This window comes from Gadus macrocephalus, chromosome 16, assembly GCF_031168955.1.
Source record: "Gadus macrocephalus chromosome 16, ASM3116895v1".
Classification (NCBI taxonomy): Eukaryota; Metazoa; Chordata; class Actinopteri; order Gadiformes; family Gadidae; genus Gadus; species Gadus macrocephalus.
The window spans coordinates 20,165,512-20,191,397 of NC_082397.1; the positions used below are offsets into that span (position 1 = coordinate 20,165,512).

A 25,886-nucleotide genomic window follows, 5' to 3' on the forward strand; every position below is an offset into this window, starting at 1 on the left:
AAAAAAAGAAGCAGAAAAACGCAAAGGCCCACTCTTTTCAACATAGGTGCTCGGAGAAAACACTTAAAAAAAGTTGAAGGGGAGATTTAATATCAAGTCCATTAGGGCTTTTTCTCTGGGCCTGTAAATAGTCAATTAGTGGATGATTCTGATTTGATCCACATGCAGAGAGAGAGACGCTATGGCGGGTGAAGAGGGGAGCAGAGGGTAGGGGGGGGTTGGCAGGACATTGCCATTAGAGTTCTGTCTTTTGGTGAATCCTATGATCCATCCAGTTACGTGTCCCACATCGGTAATAGCTAAGTGTGTTGGATCCACGTTTAGTCTTTGACGAAGGCACGCACACATATTTGGATAGTATCATGTGATTTTTATAAGGGAGACAAAGAACCAAATTAGGGAGGTTTCCAAGGAGAGGGCGGGACTTTGAGGAAAGACGGGCTTGAGCGCTGGGCCAAAAGGGCAGGCTTTGGGTCCCAAACTCTGGCAGTGAAACATTTAACTAGAGTAATGTCCCTTGATCAAAGGTACATCTGGTTGGCGGCAACAAAAAATGTCAAATCTGGTCTATAAAAATAGGCTTCCCGCATTATAAAGTGGCTTTGGATAAAAGTGTAAGGAAAAATGAATAATTGTTGCAGTCAATCCCTAAATAAAGGATGTAATTCATTCCTGCTTTTTGTAAGGAATTGATTGCACACTTTATCAGTAAAAACTCAATGCCTTGTGGTGTACTGTACATCGCAGATTCATGGCTCTGGAGCCGAAACCAACAAGCAAGACCTAAAATGTCAACACATAAAACTCCTTTCCATTGGGTCTATCGCAGAACAAAGCAGATATGTATTCAAAAAATAATTAAGCAACATACAACTGAAAACTGATCACCCCAATAAAATATGACATACTGGGTAACAATACAGACCTTCGGAGCCATTACAGTTTAATGAGTGTGGGTGCATCCATATGACTTCATCTTTGTATGTCATCAGCAAATTTGATTTAGGACTGTGGGTGTTTAAAGTGTGTGTGTTTGAGAACGTTTTTTGTTATTGTTTTTTGGGTTCAGTGAGTGGCCTTTAGGGTTTTGGGCATTGAAGTAATTAGGTCATGCTACTATGGTGCATCTGAAAGTCACCAATGCAAATTTGGCAACAGCGAGGTTACAGAATTAACCTTATAACAGAGGTAGATGGTTTTGATTACTCTGAAAGTGTACAAGACTCCAATATCATATTCCCTGCAGGGGAATCACACTAAAATCACTATTATTACAATCAAGCAAAACATTTAATAACTAATCATATTATTTGATTAGCATCTTCAGCATCTAAACATTCTCTCACTATTAAACTATTCACAAATAAAAAAATCCTGATATTTTCAAACTATCCCTAAAGAGTACAGGTCATCTCACAGATCAGAACTATATCCACCAAATTGTGCCCTTCCTCTACCAGACCTTGATACCTGAGAACAAAAACATAGACAATTGCCGATTGCCTTATCTGACGCACTATGACCTATACCACGTCATCCATAGGGAAATACTATTTCCCTATGGATGACGTGGTATAGGGCATAGTTAATCCTTATTTCTGAAATAAGAATCTTAACTTGAATCCACTGAATCCACTTTGAATCCTTATTTCCGAAATGAGGATTCAAAGTGGCGAATCGATCTCATAGAAATAAAGGGAATTGTCTATGGCAACTTAATAGCGACAGCAGGGATGATAATTTGTCACTTGTCCTCAGATGCAAACCTCTAGGCAGCTGGCTGAAGCCTATCTCTCCTACTGTACATGAGACCCTAGTGAGCACCATAACTAAACATAACTCTTTTCCTGCTCCTTGCCAAAGGCCTACTGTTACAGTTGGCCCAACCGTCACTCAATTCTTTTGGGCAGCTAATCAGGTGTTGGTTTACGCCTCTATCTTGCTATAGCTTAACATTCACTATACACAAATCCTACTTATGAACAATAAACACATTGTTGCAATTAAACGATTGAATACATATCATTAAAGTATGCATTGGAGCTGAAATAATTGTATCACCTGAATCCCCTCCTATTTTGAGTCAGAATTTAATAGTTTAAGAGTTAATATCACACTAAATAGGAACAAGGTGGATGGATGCCACTATCCAGACTGAGACACCATATATCCGGGCTACTGCTCTTGCCCAAATATAACTGTAAGAAGTGACCACTTCATAAGTCTTTCAGAGAACCATGCAGGTTAAACCGCCCTTACACCGCATGATGGATCGGTCCCGGGTTTGATGTCTCGGTGCCAAAAATAAGTACTTTTAGGTCAAATTCATGATGATCACAAGTGCTGATTTATTTGGTATTGTACAGCAGCTTGGTTCATGAAAGCCGATCCAAGCGGGCTGTCAAACCAAAAATGTGCACATATTTCAGTCTGTTTGACCTTGAAACCATTTTTTGGAAATATTTTAAAAGCCTGTTTACCCGAATAATGTCAGCTCTAGCAAACCTCAAAGTATGTCTTCTGTGTCTAGTGAAAATATATCCAAAAGGCAGAACTCGTGGGTGTGGCAGTACTTCCACATGCACTATCATAAAGAACTGTGTGGCTTAGCCCTTGGGCCCCTAATTCCAAATAGTTGGCATTGTACGTGCAAGTCATACTCAAACCAATTGTCACACATGTGCTCCAACACTTAGAGATGAATACTATTCATGTCTGCTAAGTGAAATTAAATCATTTCATCCAGACCAAGGACCTATTTGTCCAGTTTTAACTAAATACTTATAATTTCAATAGGCCTATTCATAAAAGATTAATTGACCTGAAGAAAATATGCGAAAACCCCATTTGCAAGTCAGTCAACTGACCTCCCGAAACCAGGCTCACAGAGAAGCTGTATTGGAAGGCTAATCATCTCCCTCTCCCTGTTCACCTCGCTGTGGAGTCCGTTTGATGTCTGCCGTGCAAGACATGCGCGAATACAAAAAGACACCGACCGCCCAATCAGGTTCACTGGATCACAGTGGCTGCGCTCCGTAGCGTTCAGCGAGGCATGTGAACCCTCCCTCAGCCGTGCCCTCCTGTGTGTGTGTGTGTGTGTGTGTGGGTCTTTGTGTGTGTGTGTGTCTATGTGTGTGTGTGTCTATGTGTGTGTGTGTGTGAGTGTTGGTAATAATAGTAGGCCGACCATCCCTTTAAAGGTATTATGCTTTTGCTTTTGGAGCCTTCTGTGTTTTGATCCTGGCCTTTGGAAAGAAAGGAGACGGATCAATCTTCTTCCAACATGCCAGGCGTTGTTTATGTCCTACGGTGAAGAATGAAGCACCAGCGGCTCATGCGCAGAAGGGGACTCAAAAGGGGACTCGAGGAAATAGGTCTGGCTTTGGAAAGGCGAGACGGTGGCTCCTACTGTTGCCCTGTCACTAAATACATCAGCAGCCCATGTGACCGGGCTGTGCTCACGTCAGCTGCAGCCCTACAGACACTGAGAGGCAGCGGAGGGGCTAGGACTCCCTCTGCTGGTGGGCTTCAGCCATCTCCGGATGCCCATGGTTGCAGAAAACAAGCCACAATGCTACGGTTACCCACGTAGAATTGGGTAACTGTTCACGTAATGAATAAATAAATATAACTTTGTGTTATATTTGTTATTGCTTAAAACAGTACATGGTGGTTCACTATGCATGGGGACGTGAAGCACTGAGCCCATAAGGGGTGTAGCTTCACCTCAGACGCCTGGGCGCGGCATGTCCAGCCTCTATCTGGGGATCAGAGCCCAGGAAGCAATGACAGATACCTCACTAATAAGTTTGTCTCTTCTAAGTCTTTAACTGAACACTCCTGAGCTGGCTCCTTAGTGCTTTATCTCTCAGGTCGCCGGTCTAGTCCGGATCAAGTATTTAGAGTTTGATAAATAGGGCTTACCGTGGATCACACGCAGCTGATTGGCAGGATAGCCGAGAAACAATCCTTCTAAAGGTGATTAGGCTGAGATGAGTAGAGGCACAAGACAACTATGTCCCCGTTTGCATGCTTGTGGATCAGGCTTGGGGTAGGATAAAAAAAAAAAAAGGCTTTTTGTAACATGTCTGGAAAATTCTGAGGATCTGCAACTGCCTTTCTTTTCTGAAGAATTATTATTCAAAGTCCAATTATCAATGGGATATTTGGGCATACACTGATTTAAAAGCATATATATATATATATACACATATATAGTATAGTATATATATTTATATAATATAATATTGTATAGTACAGTATAGTAAGTATAAAAAAAATACAAAAAGTAATATTAACAAACACACATACATGTGTGCAAGCACAAACAGACACACAGACGCACACACACATATGACTTAAGCCAAATATATATTAATTGATGGCACACAGATGCCATTCTCAAATTGTATGACGATATTTCAGGGAGATAAACAGATACACTTAAGACATGCTTAAAAGAGAAATATCTCAGCTACACTTTGAAAGAAAAAAGGGAACTCGTAGCAATGAAGAAAGAGCAAACAGGTCCTTGTGTTTGACCTCGGCCTCAATGACACCACTTCCCAAAGCTGTACCCATAATCACAGACTCTGCATTTAACACCAGGTGCCCTTACAGCAGGTGTGGCATGATCAGGCCGTTGTTCCAGGAACACCAATCTGCTCGTGCCCTGCCAAATGGCTTCACATTAAGTACTCTAAGCACAGGTAGGAAGTTAAACGTTGGGATTTTGTGCCTCAGCTTGGACTGTAAAGACTCTTAGCAGGTGATTTGTAGCTCATCCCCGCACGACTTAGGGCTTATGGCTACGTAGGCCCGGCATCGCTCAATCGTCAAACCAGGTGTCTGCTTAAAGGGCCCATGGACAGGTTACCTGCAGACGCGGCTTACGCATGCTGTTCATGGACTCCCCTTGAGGAGGCATTTACGCTGTAATCTCGTTAGGGTGGATTGCAAACTACGCAATGCGTTGACGCAAGTCAACAAGCCAAAAAAAGAAGCCAACGAGCAATTACAGAGAGAAACAGGTTCACGACCTCTGTGAGCGATAACAACAGCAGATTAGAACGGCTGTCTCCTGTGGTGTGTGGGTTGTGACACACTTTAGGTAAAGCAGCAGATTAGCGTACATCGAAGCATAACGTTTGGGCCAATATAATACATGGGGTTGACTGCAACCTCGTTGGTTTTATGGTGGCTATTTTTTCGGTCCCCTGGCTCCTGTACGTAGGCCCTTTCACACTATAGTCCGTCTGTAAGAGCCCCTCGCCGGGACTCCTCTAAAAGGTTTGTTTAGAGTCGGTCGTTTGGTGTCTAGCACGGAGTGGCAACAGCCAACAAATTTCATGATTATCATCACCAGGGCCAGGAAGGGTGGGCAGAGACAGCAGGACTTATCATCTCCATCACACTGCGCCTCATGCTTTGACTTCAACCCAACAGCCCAGCCCTACTCAACCATACCCCCCCCCCACACCCGTCCTGTGAACCAACAACACTTCCCCTTCCGCTGGCTCTTTCCTCACAGGACCCCCTCCCTCCCTCCTTGGCAAATGAGCGCCAAACAAGGCCAATTACAGTTAATGGTCTGGATAGCATCTCTCGTCCTCCCGACCCTTGAGGCTTTGAGGGAAAACATCCGTTCGCCGACGCAGAAGTTAAAGCATTCATCCTGCCATGCGCCTCCTAACAGTCATCACGATGAAGTTGACTTTTGATCCAATCCCACATCAGGTTGTTTTTTCATTCAACCAACACAAGGAGTTGTGTACGAGTCCTCCCCTTCTTTGTGAAGTGCGAGTGTGTGGTATGTGAACGAGTCAGGGAGAGCACCGCTCCTATCCGTCGATGGCTAAGGAGATAGTTTTAGCGGCCAGTCAAAGCGGGCTATCAAAGGCGCTCATCTTACACAAACATGCACAGCCCAAACAATGACTTGTGCATCTCTGATAGCACAAACAACTTCCTGATATAATTATACAATCAGGGAGCTAACAGGACATCATGTCTCTGCATTGGTCGGGACACACAAGGCTGTGTGTGTGTGTGTAAGTGTGTGTGTGTGCACACCATTGAGAGAGAGCGAGCGAGAGAGCGAGAGAGCGAGAGAGCGAGAGAGAGAGCAAAAGAGAGAGCGAAAGAGAGCGAGTGGGGGGAGGGAGGGTTGGGCAGAGTGTGTGCAGATATGGGAGCCAGCATCACAATCACAGCTAGCAGCTACAGATAGCTGGCTCGGGAAGGAGATGAACATTGTGATATGGCATGAGACATAAGAAACAGAACATAAAAATGTTATTTGAAGGGATTGTTAAACAAGTCAACATGCAGTATATGTTTGAACATATCCGTTTATTCTGTCTTTCACATCCTGAATAAGATAAGCCTAACGACATTCTATTGTGTATTTTATTGTGATTCATAATATAAGGCAGGGTAGTCACTCCCAGCCAAAAGGTTCTGGGTTGGATCCACATGTCCCCAGTCGATCCAGTATGCACAGCAGAGGAATTAGCCATACACCCTACATGCAAATTCATGTATGTGTCTTAATAAAATTCACTGCTAGTCATTTTGAATGAAAGTGAAAATTAATAGTTTTTATTCACTGCCAGTAAAATGATACAGATAACACAGGTGGGATTATAGACTAGACACTTTTCACTCTCAGAATAAGTAAAATTGTCAGCGAACAGTGCTATTAGGCTTTTGGTGACCCTTTCTGGTTCCCCGTTTGTCAATTCATTTCACCTTCCCTGTGCTGATTGTTTCATCACAAAACAAACCATCAGAATACAAAGTAGACACCGCTGAAGAGCAGACAGTCACTTTCCCCCACTCACACTTTTACCCGTCCCCCCATGCAAACACACGCACACACCCCCTCCGTTGGGAGGTGAAGAGGGGGCCTGCCACCGCCCTGGGTTTGTCTCCAGGCTCCTCGCCGCTCCACTCCACTGTCTGTTGTTTGTTCTGCGGCTCCACGGGGCTGGCCGAGGTCCGTCTGCGTGTGGACGCTTTTGTTTGTGTGAGAAGTGTGTGTTTACCCCACGGTGGGAGTGCGGAGGAATGTCTTTGTTCTGATGACACTGTGTGTTCTTTGGGGAATCTCAGTGTCTTCTCCCCGAGTGCCTCCAGAGGTGACACCCTGTGCTGCCGTGCACCCGGCCACCTGTCAGCAGTGGCCGATGGATCACCTCTGGGTGTTCCTCGGCCGTTTGTGCAGTGGCGGCGGCGGGGGCTTGCTGCTGGAATGCACGGACACGGTGCGCATCACAGCAGTGCGGCCCAAATCACGGAATATTGTATCATTACAAATACAATAATTCAGACCACACTTCACCTTGGGCGATGCGACGTGTGACATGGACCGTGAACAGCCATCACCCTGGTTACCCAGCCAGGTATCGACGGGTATGATGGGGCGCTGGAATCAAAGGCCATGTCCGTACTGCGACAACATGTGACGACTTCTGAAATGTGGTGCCCTGGTAGGAGAAGTGGGTTTGTGGGTGTTCGTCATGGTTATGGGGCAACCTTGAGGGATACAAACCCACCCAGATCACTAGTCGGTGCTGTGTTTTCATCAGTCGTGTGACTGCTTGATCCCCTGGGGGATCTGTGTTGAAGATGGCCACCAGAAGGCCCAGACAACAACCAAGGCAGTGAACGATGTAGCAATGGTGGAGCAAGGGGGCAGCATGTTAAGGATGTGTTTAAACGCTGGCTATTCATCAACACTGTTCACATGGGCTTCCAAAACAGAACAATTAAATGCACATGCGCAAATAAGGTGGTAGTGCCTTTTTGTGTCTGAGCTTCTATTTTTTGCCAACTTGTAACTGGTAGATTTTAACCCAAGAACCAAAGATCTGTTTAGTTGTTCCTTATGTTTTTTCTGTTGTATTTATCATAATCAACTGACATAGATTTATATAATAACTGGAATGTTTATTCTAACATTTTACAAAGTAAAACCGTAGGTTCACAGAAAGATGCATGCCTTGTTTCTGGTTGCCATAACCTTCAAGCCAGAAATAGCCCGTTCAAGGTATTAAGAAAAGTAAAGCCACAGTGCCCCCTGTCTGTCCAAGTAGGGTAAGACCAATTGTGAAGTAAAAATCACTGCTCGAAAAGCTGTCATGGAAATAATGACTAATGGTTCTAAAAGAAGGTTGGACAGGAGCACGTCACAATACCTTTGTGATATTAAAAAGGTTATTTCAGTTGCCTTGCAAACAGGATACACAGAAGGACAACAACACAAATCTTCTCATAAACTCCTCGCCCCACATGAGGGTTGTGAGTTGGACTCATGTAAGAAGGCCACCAGGGATGCAATGGGGGTGGGAGGGGGGGTACAACCCCCCATGGAGTGGCACAAGACTAATGCAATCTTCAGGCAAACCTACAGTTGGCTAGGTCGCAGGTCGCATACACCTTGGCCGTCACCTGCCCGCCTGCCTTTGTACGTGTCGGCTATTACCGACATTTCACACAGCTGGGATCAGAGGAGCGCTAAACACCCCTTTGTGTTTCTGTCAATAATCATGTTTGCGCTGCCATTATTTGCCCTGCCTTAGCCACACTAAGCCGCCTGCTGCAGCGCCACAGCTTCCTGGACTAGGGGATGATATACGGCGCTCAGGGTGGATCAGCCCTGGCAGCAGTGACTGGCCTGTTTGTTCAGAGCTTTTTACCTCTTTATCTCGTGGCTCCATAAGAAAAGTTCAGACACATAGAGAATATTCGAACATTATATTTTAAATATAATGGGAGACTATAAGAGATATTATCAGTGTGTGCATGTTGGTAATAAAGTCAGTTTAACATCCAACAACACAGAAGGATATTGAATAAATAAATGCAATATCAGTAATTTTACACAAAGGGAATGACAGTATCAATTCAGTTGATCACTGGTCTAATTAATGCAGTAGATATTAATCCAGAAGATATTAACACCTATTCTCACAAGCAATAAGGAAATTATAATTTTTTTAAATAATTTATACAGAAGCATATGGTAATAAATTGTCTGAACGATTGGTTCAACACATTCTAATTAAGTAATATTTCATACTTTAAAGAAAGGAGAACTTTCTACAAAAAATCTTCTGATGTATTATCATTTGGCAACTGTTTAGGGTTCCTATGAATGCAAGAAAATTGTTACTGACTATGAAACATACTTTCTAAACTCTTCAGGCATTTGATTTGCTAGGAGTATTTTTATTTTTTTGGTAAGGTGACCAAGAAAGGCGCCCATCAATAAAATGCATTATTATTTATTATTATTATTATTATTATAAGGCTATAGTGACATATATTCCTATTTCATGGACATTTCAACCACATCCCACACATTTACTCTCTTAAACATCCCTTTCTAGATTGTAAATTATATTTATTGTAATTAAGAAGCCTTTAAGAAGCCTAATTTTACTGGAAATTATCAATTAACTTGAATAATCCGATTTGAAATCTTAAAATACCATAATTGTTGTACTTTCAAACACCTTTGGCTCAAACACATTGGCTCCTTTGTAAATTATCGTAAGCATCAGATGGTCGAGAGGCCAACTTTACCCAAATAATCATGCATTACAGTTATGCAGAGGGCAATTTAACTTGTTCAATTTAACAGCAAAACAAGTCAACTTAAAATCAAGTACAAGCAATTTAGCAAAAGCAAGAACACGCCAGTTTGAGTATTTCAATGCAAATGCCATTTATGACAGGACAACACCATCACACGGTGCCGTGAAATAACAAATATGTTCTCCGTGTCAGTTCCCACAATAACAACCTGTGACCTTTCATAAAAGCTCTCCAGAAAAAGGGCACCCGCGCAAACACAGTTCCTAAGCCACGCTTTCAGTGCAACATACAGAATCAAAGGCTATCGGTGGGCTAAGTGCATTCAGAAAAAGTCATCTGCAAAGTCTGCCAGAAGGGCAAATAAAGAGAGATGGGCCATGGAATAGAGGGCACAATGAGTCAGAAAGGAGGCCTCAAGTGGCACCTGTTGCAGGAGCTGCCGGAGCTCCAGGTCCAGGGTGGAGGTCTGGGACAAACAAAGGCCCGGCATTATGTGACTTCACAAAGAGCAGGTAGCCTTGTTTGCTCTGGAGGTGTTGTCCTGCTTGCCCCAGCAGCTATGTATTGTAGGGACACCCGTGGCTTTTGTCTGCTGACACGAACACAACCAGGGCGTAGGAAAGCCAGGCTGGCGCTGATGCATGAACGGATCCAAACTGCGTCGCCAACCGCGGGAGGCGTTGCTCGCTTGCTAGTGGCACCTGCAGCGTCACCGCTAGGAAACGTGTGATCAGCGTTCATTACTCTATCAAGGCTGGATTCACATATATGTACACGCTATGTATTATTAATTATTTGAAATGTGTACAGCCTATTGCACGACCACCAGGTGAATGATACCAAAAACTTTCCATGAATAGGCTTACAGGAAAAAACAAACAGATCTATCAGAATTAGCAATATCTGTCTTCACCTCAAGATCGCCAAGAATTAAACTGGAAAAATGCATACTTCAAACACACTTAAGAGGAGACACCCTGCCATTGCACGCAAGCAGGGGAAGAAACCCCAACACTTTTTTGCACTTTATACTTTTGATGTGTAGACCCTCATTCACAGAGTGTTTATGATCAATTGTAAAAGCTGCTGAATGCCCAACGCAAACGAAGAACAACAGAATAAAGTAGGAGCAGCCTGTTCAAACAGAGAGGGGGTTAAGAGACGCCATTCCCACGATGAGGTGTGCCTGTGGGCTTTGAAAGTGTGATGAGTTGGGGCAGGCTTTCAGGTATGCTGCCACACAAATACAGAGTGTGCATCCTTTGAGAGCTTCTGTTCTTAAATAGTCTATTCTGTCAGCACTTCTACGATTCCGCTAAGAGGCGAGAACAAAGAATTCTCCCATCATTACTCGGAAAGAGATTTTCTCCAACGTGTTGAATCCGATGAGAGTGACACGACGAGGTGTCATTTAGTATGAAGGGGATGATGCAGTACACTGGTTGGTTTTTCTAGATGGTACTGTATGAAGAACATTGGCCTTCTGCAGTAATTCAACAGCACACGACAAAACGGCCTGTTTGCTGTTGCATTGTGGGACAGCATGTCCATTACCAAATCTGTCAGCAGTTTTTCATTTGCGTAAACAAACCACGAGGTGCATTTCTCATGGAGTCCGTCTTTATTAGCAGGCCTCTTGAAGTCCTGACATGTTTTGACACACTGGGTCTGTGCACTTAGGATATTTCAACAGGATCAGGACCACCAACGACACTGAACCGTTGACTCCACCCACTTTTAAACACATTCCCTTGCATATCTTTAAGCTCAGAAAATTCGCACTTGGCTTTCTGACATGACATTTAAAAGAGTTGCTCCAGCTTTTACACCTCACCTTTCACCCGCACATTGTGTCAAAAGCCATCCAATCAATCATTATGAAGGCAGAAAAGCGCAGCATTTGGAGGGAGATGAGTGAGAAGTTGCATGTTTGATCTGTTGAAATATTTGCAGAAGGATTCCCAAATGGGGGAGTGCTTAAACCGTGTGTGGGAGTTCCCCCACGTCTGTTGTGTTAAGCAGTGTTGCTGTTTGCTGTAATTGGTCTCCCGAAAACCATCCCAGAAGACTTCATATTTAAGGGTATTAATTGGAAGTACTAGTCGCTTTTAATTTTTGACACAAGAATTAGTGAGGTGTGCGATTCACCCCTTGACCTTGTTCAGTGTTCATGTCTGTGATGTTGTCTGTGAATACACTAAGACTATACACAGTGCTAAAAATAACATGAGTCAGTTTGATTTACTGACCTAAAATCAACATATGGCCGCAAGTTCAACGCTATATGGAAAAAGTAGATTACACTTGCAAATCGTTTCTTCAACACTGCTCAGCTTTCTATGTCAGATTGATGCAGATGTGATTTAGAGATAGGCTCAGTACAAGGATGCTTAAAACCTCTGGTGTACATTCCCCTCTGATACCTGCTTGGACCTTGGCCACGTTTGCGTGCAGTCCAGACCGTCTGGCACCTAGTTATTTACCACCAGGGATCACTGGGGGATACCTTTGTGGATTGTACCGTTGTGGGTTCTACCTCTCTTTTACAGGACCAGTCTTCAATGCAAGTTGGACCAACAGGAGATTTGCGAGTCAACGTTTCCCCACATATAAAAGGAGTTTTTGAACGTGCCAAAGCTAAAAGTAACACTGCAGCATTGCACAGTAGAGGAAATCTTCCTAGAGCAAAACCTAAAGAAATCTAATCCATGCTGCCTTTAAATGAGAATCAAATGTTCCACAAGCGTAGAATTACAGACAACCATTATTTGGAGGAATAGAAAGTATGCAGCTCAGGGAAATATATGGCCCCTAAAAGCAGTTATGCAATGAAAAGCAGTTTGATACGATGGCCCCCTAATGTAGCTCAGGCTTGAGAGGTATCGTGATTAGCTGATTAAAGGGCTTTGAGATCTCAGGGAAACAATACATGCAATGTATTTTATTCTGTCTTTAATCTACAAGGGAGCATTCATAAAAGGACTAGTGGTGTACATATAATGATTAATAATCATCTGATTGCGTGCAAAGGGAGTATCGGTAGGAGTCCCATGTTTGACCAAGCAGGTCAATCAATCACTCACTGTTATGTGACAAACACACCTCATGCAACAAATACCATTTTATTGTTTTGTGTTGTTAGCATTTTTCATAAACAAATGGGACTGCCTGTGTACAAGACCTTTAAATCAATGTTGCATGGGAAACCAATACTTCTAAAAATGGATTGCTAGGGAAGCCAGATGAAACTAGTTAAATGGTTTAAAACTTCTAAAAACAAGACCACATGCAACCACATAAAATCTATCAAATATAAGCAAACTGCTTCAAGGAATACATATTTGAAACATGAGATATTAAAATTGTAATTATATTTTTCAATCTGATTCACAGAAACAAAACTGTTCACTGTTCACTTAACCCTTTTGGCAAGACACAGACACAGATCAATAAGAAAACCACTTGAACTTGAACCTAATTCTGAACAATGTTAAGTACAGTTGAATGGATCAGAGTTTCTTATCCATGGCCATGCTCTAACATAAGGAGTGGTTGCATTGAGTGGCTGGATAGCAGTTATTATTGCTTCCCCAATGTGTCCTCGTCATACACTCTGTGGAACCCAAAGGACACTAGGCAGTCGTCTGATAAACGGTTGCCACAATAACACTTAAAGTATTAGCCATCTTACACTGTAAGCACCCCAAAGATGAGCCCAAATAATGGATGTCTATACCAAGATTAGGAGACTTATAAAATTACATAGGCAGATTAGGTGTTTAATTCTACTGAGCCCCTGAAATAAATCTGTGTTTATGTTCCAATGGGCTTCAAGCCTATGACCAGAGCCAAGATCTAGCAGCTGCTCAAGCAGACAGATTGCAAAATACCCTCTTCTATAAGATGAGCCGTCTAGCAATATCTGCTTAGCGAACTCAATTTCATTAAAGGTAAACTTCTGGATTTTCCAACCTGGACCCAATAGATCCTTTTGGGTCAAAGGACAAATGCAGACAGTGATTTTTTTTAATTGCTCCAGTATTGAGCGAGAACGCTGCAGCCTTAATCTGTTAAAATATTATATTGTTTTTATATTGTTATACTGTCGAACCAAGTCTTGCTCAACGAGAAGCCTCACGTCTCGAGAGCTGAGTTGTGGCAGGAAGAGAATGAGAGAAACCTTCGAGCAAGAGCTGGAGAGAGCAGAGTTTGCTGTGTAAATCATGTACTTTTAAAGCATATACTGTACATTGAAGTCCGTTTTCGTGGGTCATTTAGACCTTAAATGATCGGAGAGGTTGATTAAATGAACGTTTTCCATTAAATGATCAGAACAACAGTGCTCCAAATCTTGAAGACATTACATTTTATACTATGACACAATTGTTTTAGTTATTCGACATTAGAGGATAATATTAAATTTAATGTTATTGAGTTGTTCTACCTTTTAATGTATGTTTTATTCCTCTGATTAGCAGATTAACTATATGTTTATTATAAAAGGTGGTAATTGTAGTCGTAATAGCATACTTATTCAGCGTCAAGCTGGACTTTTTCGTTGTAGATCAGTATGACGTATGAGCATTGAATGGATTATCAAGTAGTACTGTTGAAACATATGTTGATGTTATAAAACAATGGTGCATTGCAAAAAAAAGAATGTGAATTGGCATAGAATTTAAAAACAAAAGTGTGAAAAAGTACCATCAAAGCAACAGCTAAGCCTATCTGGAATCTATAAGGGCCTGTTGACTGAGTGTAGGCATAAGGGAGTCAGTCTGTCATGTATTTGAGCAGCATAAAGAACAGTAGAATATACTTCCACTGCTTGATAAATGTAAATATGAGACGACTGTAATGAACTAACTGGAGATTGCAGAATAGTCTTTATCCGATCCACTGTTAGGGGTGTGCACGATAAACGGGTAATGTGTTTGAGTAGCAGTTGATCCCAGATATTCCCTCAAAGTATACACCAAATGGAAATAATAGGAGTAAAATTGATGCAGAAGGATATAATTTAGGGCTTCTGAGGGAACAGCATCCAAAAGCAGTAATAGAATGCACACCACGTTATTTAAACATGATGGATAAGACTTATCATTCAGCCACCATTGGCCACTAAAGCCTGTCACTATTTCAAATGGGGAACATTAAATCTTTGTGGACTGTAACTGAAATAAAATCCAAGTAATGTGTAAACATCAAAACAAGCATATGAATGCTTGTTTTGCACTAATTAGGCATATTAGTTAGCTATGGAAAGCATATGAATGGATCTAAAGCAGAATGCACAGTATATGGTTTATATATAATCCCACCATTATGAATGTTATAAATTAACCTGGCTTCAAAGCCCATATGGCCTCAAAGCATGAAAACAAACTGAATTTCAGAGCTGTCAAACCTTAAATATTCCCGTGCTATAACGAGACGTAATAATGCACACACACAACGTGCGCCTTCCTGTTGTTTACATCATGAATCCCCGTCTACTGGCTGCATATTTAAAGCACTAACGAAGGCCTTGAAGGGGAAGTAATGCGTGTGTTGACGTGCGTGGCTGTTGAGCGGTCGGCCACTTTGGCGTGACACACAACAAGCATTATAACAACCAACTAATCAGATTAACATTTCATAATCAGAGTTATTGATAAGGACTTATGAAGTGTGTCATGCACCACTCTGAGTCTAGATGTCTGTCTGTCTGTAACTGGTCAGACCCAGACCAAGAGTCTGGTTCTTAGCACACAAACAGACTTAAGTGCAATATGGTGTGTCAACAGCACAGTTTAACAGCAGGACCTCCAAAAGTATCTGTTTGTGAAAAACAGTGACTTGGGGTCACAAACCAACGGAACCTGGTCAAAGATACATGTAGTATAAAAGTATAAAAATAACTCACTCTTTATTTATTTTTGTAAGGCCCCAACACACGAATGGAATGTGCACCATGCTAACGGTTTCAAAATGTGTTTTTTATGGAGATCCCTGAGAGATTAGGAGTGTCTGACCTGTGGTGCAATGCTCAGAACTGGGACTGGAAGGGAGACATACCATCCACCAGCCAAAGGATGAAACACGTTCTAACTGAAATATGGGCCCTTGGTGCTTGTGAAGACTGAGAACGAGTTAATTTGCGATACAATGCCAATTGGCTTTCTACTTAATTAATTCAGCTCAGTAAAAAGGCATGTGTTTTTAAATGTTTTGCAATGATTCAGTCGAAGGTTCATGTTCAGGTATTTCACATAAGGCTGCTAAAGTCATCCACAAGACAAAATTGTAACCATTGTTCCAAAATTAAGACACTATAATGGCCATTTCAAAATTATGTTTTGATAAATGAATCATGCATTTCTCACTTAAGGAGTGACACAAATAAAAGCAGATTCCCAAGGGACAAGATCAGAGCTAATCTATTGACTCAAATCAGAAAGTCTTACAAAGTGTTGGCAGTTTCATTTCAACCTCAATTGACCAGTCAATCAAGGTTAATCTTCTTAATCTGATAGCTCATGGCAATAATCTCAAACGGTTGGAAACAATTGGTTTGATTGATTTTATGATTTTGAGAGTCCTATATAAATATAATTTTAAGTTTTTTCCGTTTTCTATTTTTCATAATCAGGTAAAATTATTACATTATTATTACTTTTAATAAATAATAATGAATAAAAAGGACTCAGTGAGAATAGAATGTATGTAAATTAATGTAAATTAAATAATAATTCTCCTTCAGAATGATCCATTTTAATTAAACTGTAATCTTAGATAAGCAGAACCATACCAAACCAGAATTACCATGCTCAGGGCAATAACATTTTATGACAATTCATCTGTTCATGGGTGGCTTTTCTTTCTCAATAAACACCATTTCGTTTGTGTTACCCTGTACGCCACAGAGCAGAGATGCTGTCTACATGCAAGCAAAATATTAAAGGAAAGAAGCTTAAGGATTTACAAATCAATATCAAGACTCAAGGTAAGGCATTCTGAGGACGTCTTGATGAATGTTAGGTCAGATTACAGTGCACAGGGTGATTGTGAAGGAGGATGCATATTGATTTTGGTGTAACCCCTTGTGCGTCCTATCACAGCATGCGGGAGCTTTGCAAACAACGGAATCATGAAGCCACAAACATTAACAGTCGATACGAACAGTCTAGAAATATGACGAGATCTAACGCAATTCATTACATAATAAGGACTAACGGTGGTAACTGTCGTTAACACAGTACTTAAGCCACGGGCATTCTTTAAGCACGATATGTTTACTCTTATTATATATATTTACTCTTATTCTTATTTCACAATGAATCACTGGTTACACACGGAAATTAACCGCCGTGTCAACAGCGATCAATAAGTCTGCCCCATCTGTCACACTCTTCTCTTCCATTAAACTTTTATCCTGACAATATAATCACCTAAATAACTTCAATAAAACGGTTTACTTGTCGAAGGATCATAATACAACTAAAAGTTATATCTCTCTAAATAAAATACATTTATATATATATATATATATATATATATATATAAAATTATTGTATCAATTACATTGCAACTCCGTATATTAAATTGCCTTATTCAAGGAAAAAACATTTTAAATATACCATTATAAACATGACACAAAATAGATAAAAGTGCAACAGCAGGGATTCAAAAAGGGTACACAATAAAGGAGTAGCTGGGCCCCTTCCCCCCCCGCCTCTCACCCCCCCTTTGCCCGGAAGCGCCCCAGCCTCTCCCACTATGGTGTCAAGGTCAAGACCCGAGCATGGATACGCATAATGCTGAGGAATTTCTGTTGTGATGTCTAGGACACGGAAACCATCAGGCTTTAAGAACCCGAGACTCATGAACAAGCATATACAACTGTAGCAAAAACAAAGGCCTACAGTAAAACACAGAGGGAGTAAATTGGCCCTTAGGAAGAGGAGGCGTACCTGATCTTGCGCTGGGTGAACCGGGTAGCAGACCTCAGCAGCGATGCACGCCTCAGGGGTCTCAACTGAAGGGGTGTCTGGCCACGTGCAGCCTCTGCACCGCAGATACCGAACAACACAGCACTGCTCCGGGTTCCAGATGGCATTATATGCTACATAGACAACACACACGAGAGAATACCAACATCTATAGGTTAGAAAAAACACACTTCAAAAGAGGGGAAGAGGGTGCTAAAGCTATATTATAGACTCAATGATGCACTATTATTTTAAACATGTATTAGTGGTTCAGTTGTCTTGAGATAAAATACCAAGGAAAAAAAGGATTTAGATATAAATGGTGTTCAGCTTGTGCGCTAATTAAATCTTTGTTTCTTTCTACATCCTCATGGGACGGGAGTGCGGATTCTCCATCTGTTCCAACCTACCGGTGAAGCTGTCAGCACAGTAGGGCTGCAGAGCGCTCTTCAGCGTCTGCAACTGGGCCTCACTCTTGACGACCAACAACGTGGAGCTGGGTGACCACGAGGGCTGAGACGGTGCACGTTGGCACTGGCATCTCGTTCCATTACGCCAAACTGGGAATTCACTCAGAAGAGCCAGTGGTTTTAATTCACACACTTCCCTTTGAATCAGACCTGGAAATCAAATCGTGGGTAAAAAATAATTCATAGCAATGAATGAATGAATAGAATACGTGAAAGAGATGTGGATACTGATTCCGTTCATTATTGTTTCAGTACCTTCTATGGCAGGGAGAAGTTCTCTTCCACATTTAGCGCAGTAAAGTCCCAATGAACATGGATCCTGGTCACTGATTTGCTGTAAGTGTTGCAAACCATCACAAGAATCAACCTCAAGTCCATTTCAGTAGTTATTTAACCAAAGGTAACATTTGGCATGGTGAATGTTTAAGGAGAACTTCTGGATTTTCCAACCCAGAGCCTATTTTCTGATTAAAATTTGGGGGTGAAGGGATAAAGGTGGACAACTGTAATAGTGCTTGCTTTGGTCACTGACAGGCTCAGATTAAATTCTACCATTATGGTAAGGATCACTACAGAACAATACAACTTTCAGAGTGTGAGAGAGAGTTGATTGCAGGATGAGTTGTTGCAGGAAGAGAACAGTGGAAACGTGAGAGCTGGAGAGCGGAGAGTTTGTTGTTTTGGATTATGGAAAGCCTTATTTAGGGGTATGAACGAGATTCAGGTGAGAGTTGAGATAGTATGACAAAACGGAATGCAACAACGGGATTTCAGAGAGACGTCGGCTGAAGCTACTTGGTTTGACATAATAACAAAAGACCGTGATCAAGCGAAAGGTAGAGAAACAAGGTTTTTGGGGTTAATGTATAATCTGAGGAGCATGTCAGTAGCAAAAACAAGCACTTTTAGAGGACGTTCATCGAAGGACCCCATTTCTCTCAAGGATAACATTGCAGCCCGTTTCGTTGATCACAGATGTAGTGTTCTCGCTCAATAATGGATCTATCCCAATTTCATGGTCCTCCTTAGTTCCTTAGGCCCAGAATAATCTGAAAATAAGATACAGGTCGGAGAAATCCTGATGATGGCAAAAAGAAAAAGATAAAGGGTTCTAAAATGTAAGCAAATTTTACAACTCCAAAAAGAGTTCAAGTGCAAAACCTGTGGTATTGAAATTACATGCGTTTCACCAGAAATGGTGCAGTCCCACTCGTTTAATTTGAATGGATAGCAGTAATGTCTAATAGCGAATTAACCACTAACAACCACCAAACAATGGGGTACAGGGATTCCCTTGCCATTACCTTAACGCTAATCCCTTGCGTTGAAGACCCCGTGGAACGTTTCCTACGTTTTGGCCTGCAGGATCTCTGGATTTTAACACCTTTAGTGACAAAACATTTGACCTTTTATAGCATTTTTGGCATCCTAAAATATACCAGCTACATGCTGAAAATAATGGCAATACTTCTGTGCAAAACATTAGAGAACCAAACCCCAACACCACTTGTCCATTGGTGTGGATTAGATGACTGCCTCTCTAGATTAACCAATGCTATTGCATGCATAACTATTAAATGCCTGATTCGGTTAACCGGTCACCTGCTGCGTTGACGTGACATACATGATCTACGCTCATCGAAAGGTTCCCTATCTTAGCACTAAGTACGATGTTTATAAGCCATTTCACAACATACCCTCTAGTGACATCATGAGGGAGTGTCCACAAAGATGTATGAGGGCTAGATTTTCCCCATCAGTTGGTTCAGTCCGGTAGTTAGCTAGAGCCATATATAAACAGAGGCCAGGTTGGCCTTCGGCCCTTAAATCAATAAAAGGGGATTAAAAGCAGGTGTTTTTATGATCATATTAAATCCTATTATACATTTATATAATGCTTTTATCCAAAGCGCTTTACAATATTGCCTAACATTCACCCATTCATTCACTTTTTATCCAGATAAAACACCCACCCATTTATTTGTATTTGTTTATATAACGCAGCCAATGTGGTGTTCATGTTAACACGTCTATGGCTCAGTCTATATATCAGACACCTGGGTGGGCTCTCCCATGTGTGATGTCACTAGAGGTTAGACGTGATATGGCTTGTAACGGCTATCACACCTGGTGGTAAAATAGGGACCTTTAAATAAAGTAAATCATCTCTTAAATGACTGATTCCAGCACAAATCTCGATCTTAACCGAAAGGACAATTTTCCTCAACCTTTTCAGACACCAAAAAGAACAATAACGTCGCTCTGATGCGATAGTGTACACAACCCCGAGCCCCTGGGCTCCTACCTATTTGCTTGGGAGTGACCATAACATATTCTGTGCAGGCGGAGCGGGGAGGAGTGGTGGGTGGTTCTTGGTGCTTTGCGTCCCGGGCAGCGGAGGTCTTTCTTGTGTACTTGGTTCGTGCTCCGGCCTGCGGGGCTGGGGATGCATCTAGCAGTCTGACGGGGCCCTGCTGTGTTTGTTTAGTTTTAACCTGTGGTACAGCCCGCGTTAGACGTGTCTCCTTCAGGTCTCTCTGTTCACGGGCCTCTGGCTTGGGCTCAGGAGATATTCTTCTCCGATTGTTTCTGGTCCGATGTCGAGGAGGAGTGCTCCTCCCTGAATGGGACTGTCCCACGTGGAGCTCACCTGTTAATTTGATCAATACGTATGCATTTAGTTAATGTAGACTAACCGTAGTCCTCATAGGTTTGTAAGGATCTTATGTTTTGGCATAAAAAGGAAGACTATGCAAGGTCGTTCATATTTTACTTGTTTATATAGAACCACTTACACTGCTTTAGCTACAGCACCCCTTTCATGAACATATTTCCATATTTCACATGAAAAGAAAATGGGTTCATGAAATAACAGAAAAGGAATACAGAACCACTAACAAAGCCAGAGCCAGTCAAAGCCATTAACAAATCTCCCAGTCATGTGGAATACCTATTAGGGTGCGTTTAACACACATTTGTGTGCACTACCCACGCATTGTTTGGATAATGATTTTAACGAGCAGTCTTTTAAAGGAAGAGTAATTTAAGCTCATTCTGAGCAAAAATCAACCATTAGTTTTAAGTTAAATATGAGTAGACAAATGATCTTAAAAGGATCCTGTTTAATTAGAATTTCATGTTACACTTTGACACTGATCTGCATTCAAAATTGAATAAGAGATACAATTTGGCCAAATGACAAATCACATAAGTTCATGCGTACACAGACTTCCTCAATCAGAGCTTAGATGTTGTGTGAAAAGTAATTTGACCCCGAAAAACCCACCCTAATGGCAAGGAAAACAGTAAAATGTTGGTAGTTTGGCTAAATTGCTCTGGTCGGTTTGAGAACAAGCTGATCCTTAGATTTCACTATTTGGTAATACGCGTTGTAAAGTATAACCTTGCTGACCCAAAACACATGATATACATCACATTAAGTTTTAATTGCCAAAGTTTTAATTATCAGACAAATAAACATTTACAGCCATATACTGTCTTCGTCCTTTTCAAACCCACATCCAATGAAAATATAAACTGGATACATTTTACTTGAGTCTTCAGTATTGCATAATCACAAAATAATTTTTGCCTGTATGTTTTTTTTTTCTTTCATAAAAAGAAATACAAACCAACAAATATATATATATATATATATATATATATTTTTATTTTCCTCAAACAATTGTAAACCTCTGCACCACAAGCCCAAATGAGCCCCTCTAGTTTGTAGCCGATTATCACGCGAGTTCCTCATCCCCCTGATGCAGAGAACGAGGGCCTCTTAGTTCCGCTAAGTCAGGCGCGTCTGCACGGCCCCACTATATACATCTCATTAAGAGCTACAGACCTAGCCTCGCTATTTAATCACTCAGCCTCTTTAAAAAGAGACAGCGCATTAAAATAGCCACATAATTTAAATAACATTGGTAAGATAGGCTTGTTTTCTCCCACTGATAAGTGCGCTTAGACGGCCTTAATGGCCTTGATGAGGCCTGAGCTGTCACGCTGAATGAGTGGGGGGCTGCGCTGAGATATGAGCTGGCCTGTCTGGAGCCAGGATGGAGGGCCTGCTCATCTAGGGGCATCAGTATTTACTTTGGGCTAGTTAACCACTGTGTTATGGGTGGAGTGGTCGGGTGGCTTTTACCTGACGGAGTCGGGGGTGCTCTCTGCCTGGAGGACCGGGCCAGGCGGTTAGCCCTGGTGCCTGACTGCCTACTCTCACATTCCTCCCTCTGCTGCACTCGCACCTCCTGACCTGAGGACTCTGCTGTCTGCTGCTGACTGCAGGGCGGTGTCCCGGCCTGCTCCTCGGCGCTGACCACGCTGCCTCTCGGAGGCTGGTGACAGAGCGTCAGCTCTGACCCCGCACTATCCCCAACCATGGAGACGACTCCGTCTCCATGGCCGTTTGGGGCACATTCTTCTACATCTTTCCTTAGGCTCAGCGTCTCTTGGGCTGGCCTGATGGGGATCACACGGCCGTCTATCCTGGACACAGGCATGGCCTCCTCCACTTCCTCATCATCCTCGTCCTCGAAAAGCTCTGGAGTGAAGAACATTGTTAGGTCTTCCTCCTCCTCTTCGTCGTCGTCGTCGTCGTCCTCCCCTTCACGGCCGTCTGCCAGAGGCTGCTCTCCGTGACAGCAGGGAGAGGTCGCCATGGCAGCCAGTTCCTTCACAGCCACCGGCACACCAGACAAACAGTCGGTTTTGCCGGCATCGCCTCGCGAGCACGGTTCTGCATGAGGATGAGGAAGGTGCGTGTTGGGGACATCCATTCCCTCGACCAGGTCAGGTGGTTCTGACTGCTGCTGGTGGTCGGGCCGGGCGATGTCTCTCTGCGCTCTGAAGAGGGGCCTCTTCAACGGGGTGCCCGCAGGCATGGAGCCATGCACAGGCGCCAGGGCCGGTGCTTGCGCCCTGGGCTCGGTGTCGTGGTGTGCGCGGGTCGGACACGCCGGCTCAGTGTTAGACATCTTTTCAGTGTCTGCAAAAAGAAGAGGCAGAATTCAGTGTTGTTATCAAAATAACTTTTACAAAGACTGTCCTGTAATAACCCCTTCTTTTCAGAATGGCATATAGGACAAATTCTCGGAAAAAAGATAGCATAAAAAGAAATGCATGCACTTATTTATTCAATTATTAGCCCAGGATTTTTTTTTATTAATTAAGAATTGGGCGTCTGCATAAGTGTTATTTTATAAGATGTGGGTTTCATACAAGGAAAGAAAAAACATGAACTGTAATGTGTACGCTCAATCTAACCCAAAAAAAGGTCATGGGGATTTAATTAAAAGCAACAGTCCAACATCTGCACATCCGCTCGCTCCAGTGCCACTCAGGCACGCAGGAGACCTTACAGTAATGAGGCAAGCCACTCAGCTCACCCCTCCTCCACGCAACCTTTCAAAGAACCAAAACCAACCCCGCCCCCACTCCCCGCCACAGCCAGTATCTGCCTCCGCCACCCCTATCCACCACACCAAATTCAATGGAGCAAACAGCTCAACCTTGTCCTGACCCTTGAGACAATAGGTGCTAGGCTAGGCGATGTGCAAAGACGTCACTACAGCACATTATCTCATGGCAGAACATTTGCACGTTTGCTTGAAGCACAGAAGGTAGCGCAGACCGCATTGGCTTTGAATGCTACCATCCTGCCAGGGTAGCAGAACAGGATGCTCTTGAAATCGGGTTATAAAATTGAGCATGACTCAATCAATTGTAAAATAAATCCATTAAAAAAGAGGAAATGAATGGCAGTTAAGAGGGCCCTCTTAAATGTCCTCGTTATGAAATAAACATTGCATGTGATCATCCATCCTCTTTAATTTAGCTCTAGTGGATAACTTGTAATACAAATTCATGCATTGCCATATCAAGCACAGTTTTGGAATACCATCTGAGAAACCATGACCTAAAAAGTGATCCAATAGGAGGTTCCTATTTTAGATGATTTCTATTTTACCCCCATTTAATGAATAATCTACCAAAACATTTAACATTCATTGACACCAGGAAATGAAAATATCTTGTTTAATTCTATCCCCATGATAAGCTCTACATTCTTGGATATCACCCAGACCATAAACCGGGTCTCCTAACGGTGTGTTTCTCTGAGTGTTTTAATTTGTCCTCATCTTCCTCCTGCATCAGTGAAGCTCACCTCCCCTCACACTAGCACCAGCCATCCCAGACATGATGGGATCAACAGTTGAAGACTGAGGGGGTTTAGTGTTCTTGTGGCTGGGGTCTTCGTGCTTGGCCGATGCGGACAGGGGGGCACACGCCGGTCCGTCCCCCAGACCGAGGGGGGACTGCTGGCTGGCTGGGTGCTGCTTAAATCCCGACGGGCTCTGGAGGACGCTGCCGTGGGTTGCTTCTGCCCCCTGCTGAAAGTGGGAGAACGCGGCCAGGGACTGCATAGCCCCGTTGAAGGTGTCGTGGTGCCGCACCAGCTGCCGCACCCACTTGGACAGGCCTGGAGCACAGAGGGTCACCATTAGCCCCTGCCACCACCCAACGGCACATCAGTTTGTAAATTAGACTTATATCATACATTATATATATATATATTTAGAAAATGTTTTGGCCTGTCGATCTTTCCACTCACAAAATTAAAAATAAATGTTGGACCCTGGAGACAGCCATTCATAAAAAGGCATCCAATTTAATAAACAAGTAATTATAAGAGACACACTGTAAGGTACAAATATTTATTCACCTCCTTAAGGATAATAAATAATGCAACCTTTTGTAATGGATAACCATTGCCATCTAGTGTCCAAGCAGAGACATCCACACAGACATCTCAGGTCCTTTATCATCAGTACAAAGCACACTATTCCCAATTATAGTCCCTGAAATTGCCATGGATTAACATGTGCATTCAAAGACCTTTAATGCACATGGATTTTGAATGCACATTTGCAATTGGTTCCAGCTGGGCAGACAATATTAAAGTAAAAAAAATAAGAATTACAGTCCAATATGGTAATAGTGCTAAAAGCCAAATGAAAGATGACATTCATGAAACAGTGAGATTGTCAATGATCTAGCACAGAACTATAAGCAGGAATGCATTTCAGTCACCTGTGATGTACTTATTTGGATTATTCCGGAAACGGTCATCCACCAAAATGAGAGCACCCCAGTCGTTCTTGTGGCGGATACACCTGTAGAAAATGTAATACATAAAATATTATAATACTTCCTAAAGAAAAGTGTGATACCAAATCCTTATGCATCATAGACCCTCTTCTCACAGGCATCATTGCAGGACAAACCCTTTTCTGCTCCCATTATGAACTCGGGTAGGGGTGGTAGAATAAACTAGAAAAGTTAAATAGCCGTGCCCTCGTTCGTAAAAGGAGCAGACCGATAATGAGTGTTACGAGCGAAACCTAAGTTTGACCTCCTCCGACGTGTTTGTGAGAAGGGTCTTTTGTTGGACACTGACCTCCCCAGGGCCTGGTTTAGAGCGCGGTAGGCCTGGATCTCGTACCAACGGTTGCCTGGAAGGAGACCCCTACTTTTGCAGTGCTGATCGTTATACTTCATCTTGAGCTCCACCTGGGGGGGGGGTCATCACAATATCATCAACCTTCGGAGCAGATCTCATGGTTAACGGTTAGCCGTATGGAGCTGTGGGACATCATCATGCAACCACATAAGAGTGAAGCATATGGATCCAGTAAGGTGACCGTGTCACTGAAGGACACCTGAAGTCATTGGGTTACCGGCTGCCCCTCACAGACTGGTGTGTGTGTGTGTGTGTGTGTGTGTGTGTGTGTGTGTGTGTGTGTGTGTGTGTGTGTGTGTGTGTGTGTGTGTGTGTGTG

General features: G+C 42.6%; 1 protein-coding gene across 2 annotated transcripts in view; it reads right to left on the reverse strand.

The window, feature by feature from the left end:
• The window catches only part of brip1 (BRCA1 interacting helicase 1), a 53,838-nt gene that overhangs the window by 717 nt on the left and 27,235 nt on the right, over window positions 1-25,886 (reverse strand). For both annotated transcript variants that reach the window (XM_060074175.1, XM_060074176.1), the window contains 9 exons: window positions 25,506-25,618; window positions 25,139-25,221; window positions 24,213-24,527; window positions 22,191-23,033; window positions 20,346-20,690; window positions 19,345-19,424; window positions 18,296-18,374; window positions 17,981-18,190; window positions 17,553-17,704 (listed from right to left, as the gene is read on the reverse strand). In XM_060074175.1, the coding sequence (XP_059930158.1) occupies window positions 17,553-17,704; window positions 17,981-18,190; window positions 18,296-18,374; window positions 19,345-19,424; window positions 20,346-20,690; window positions 22,191-23,033; window positions 24,213-24,527; window positions 25,139-25,221; window positions 25,506-25,618 (2,220 nt within the window). The remainder of the gene's footprint in view (window positions 1-17,552; window positions 17,705-17,980; window positions 18,191-18,295; window positions 18,375-19,344; window positions 19,425-20,345; window positions 20,691-22,190; window positions 23,034-24,212; window positions 24,528-25,138; window positions 25,222-25,505; window positions 25,619-25,886) is intronic.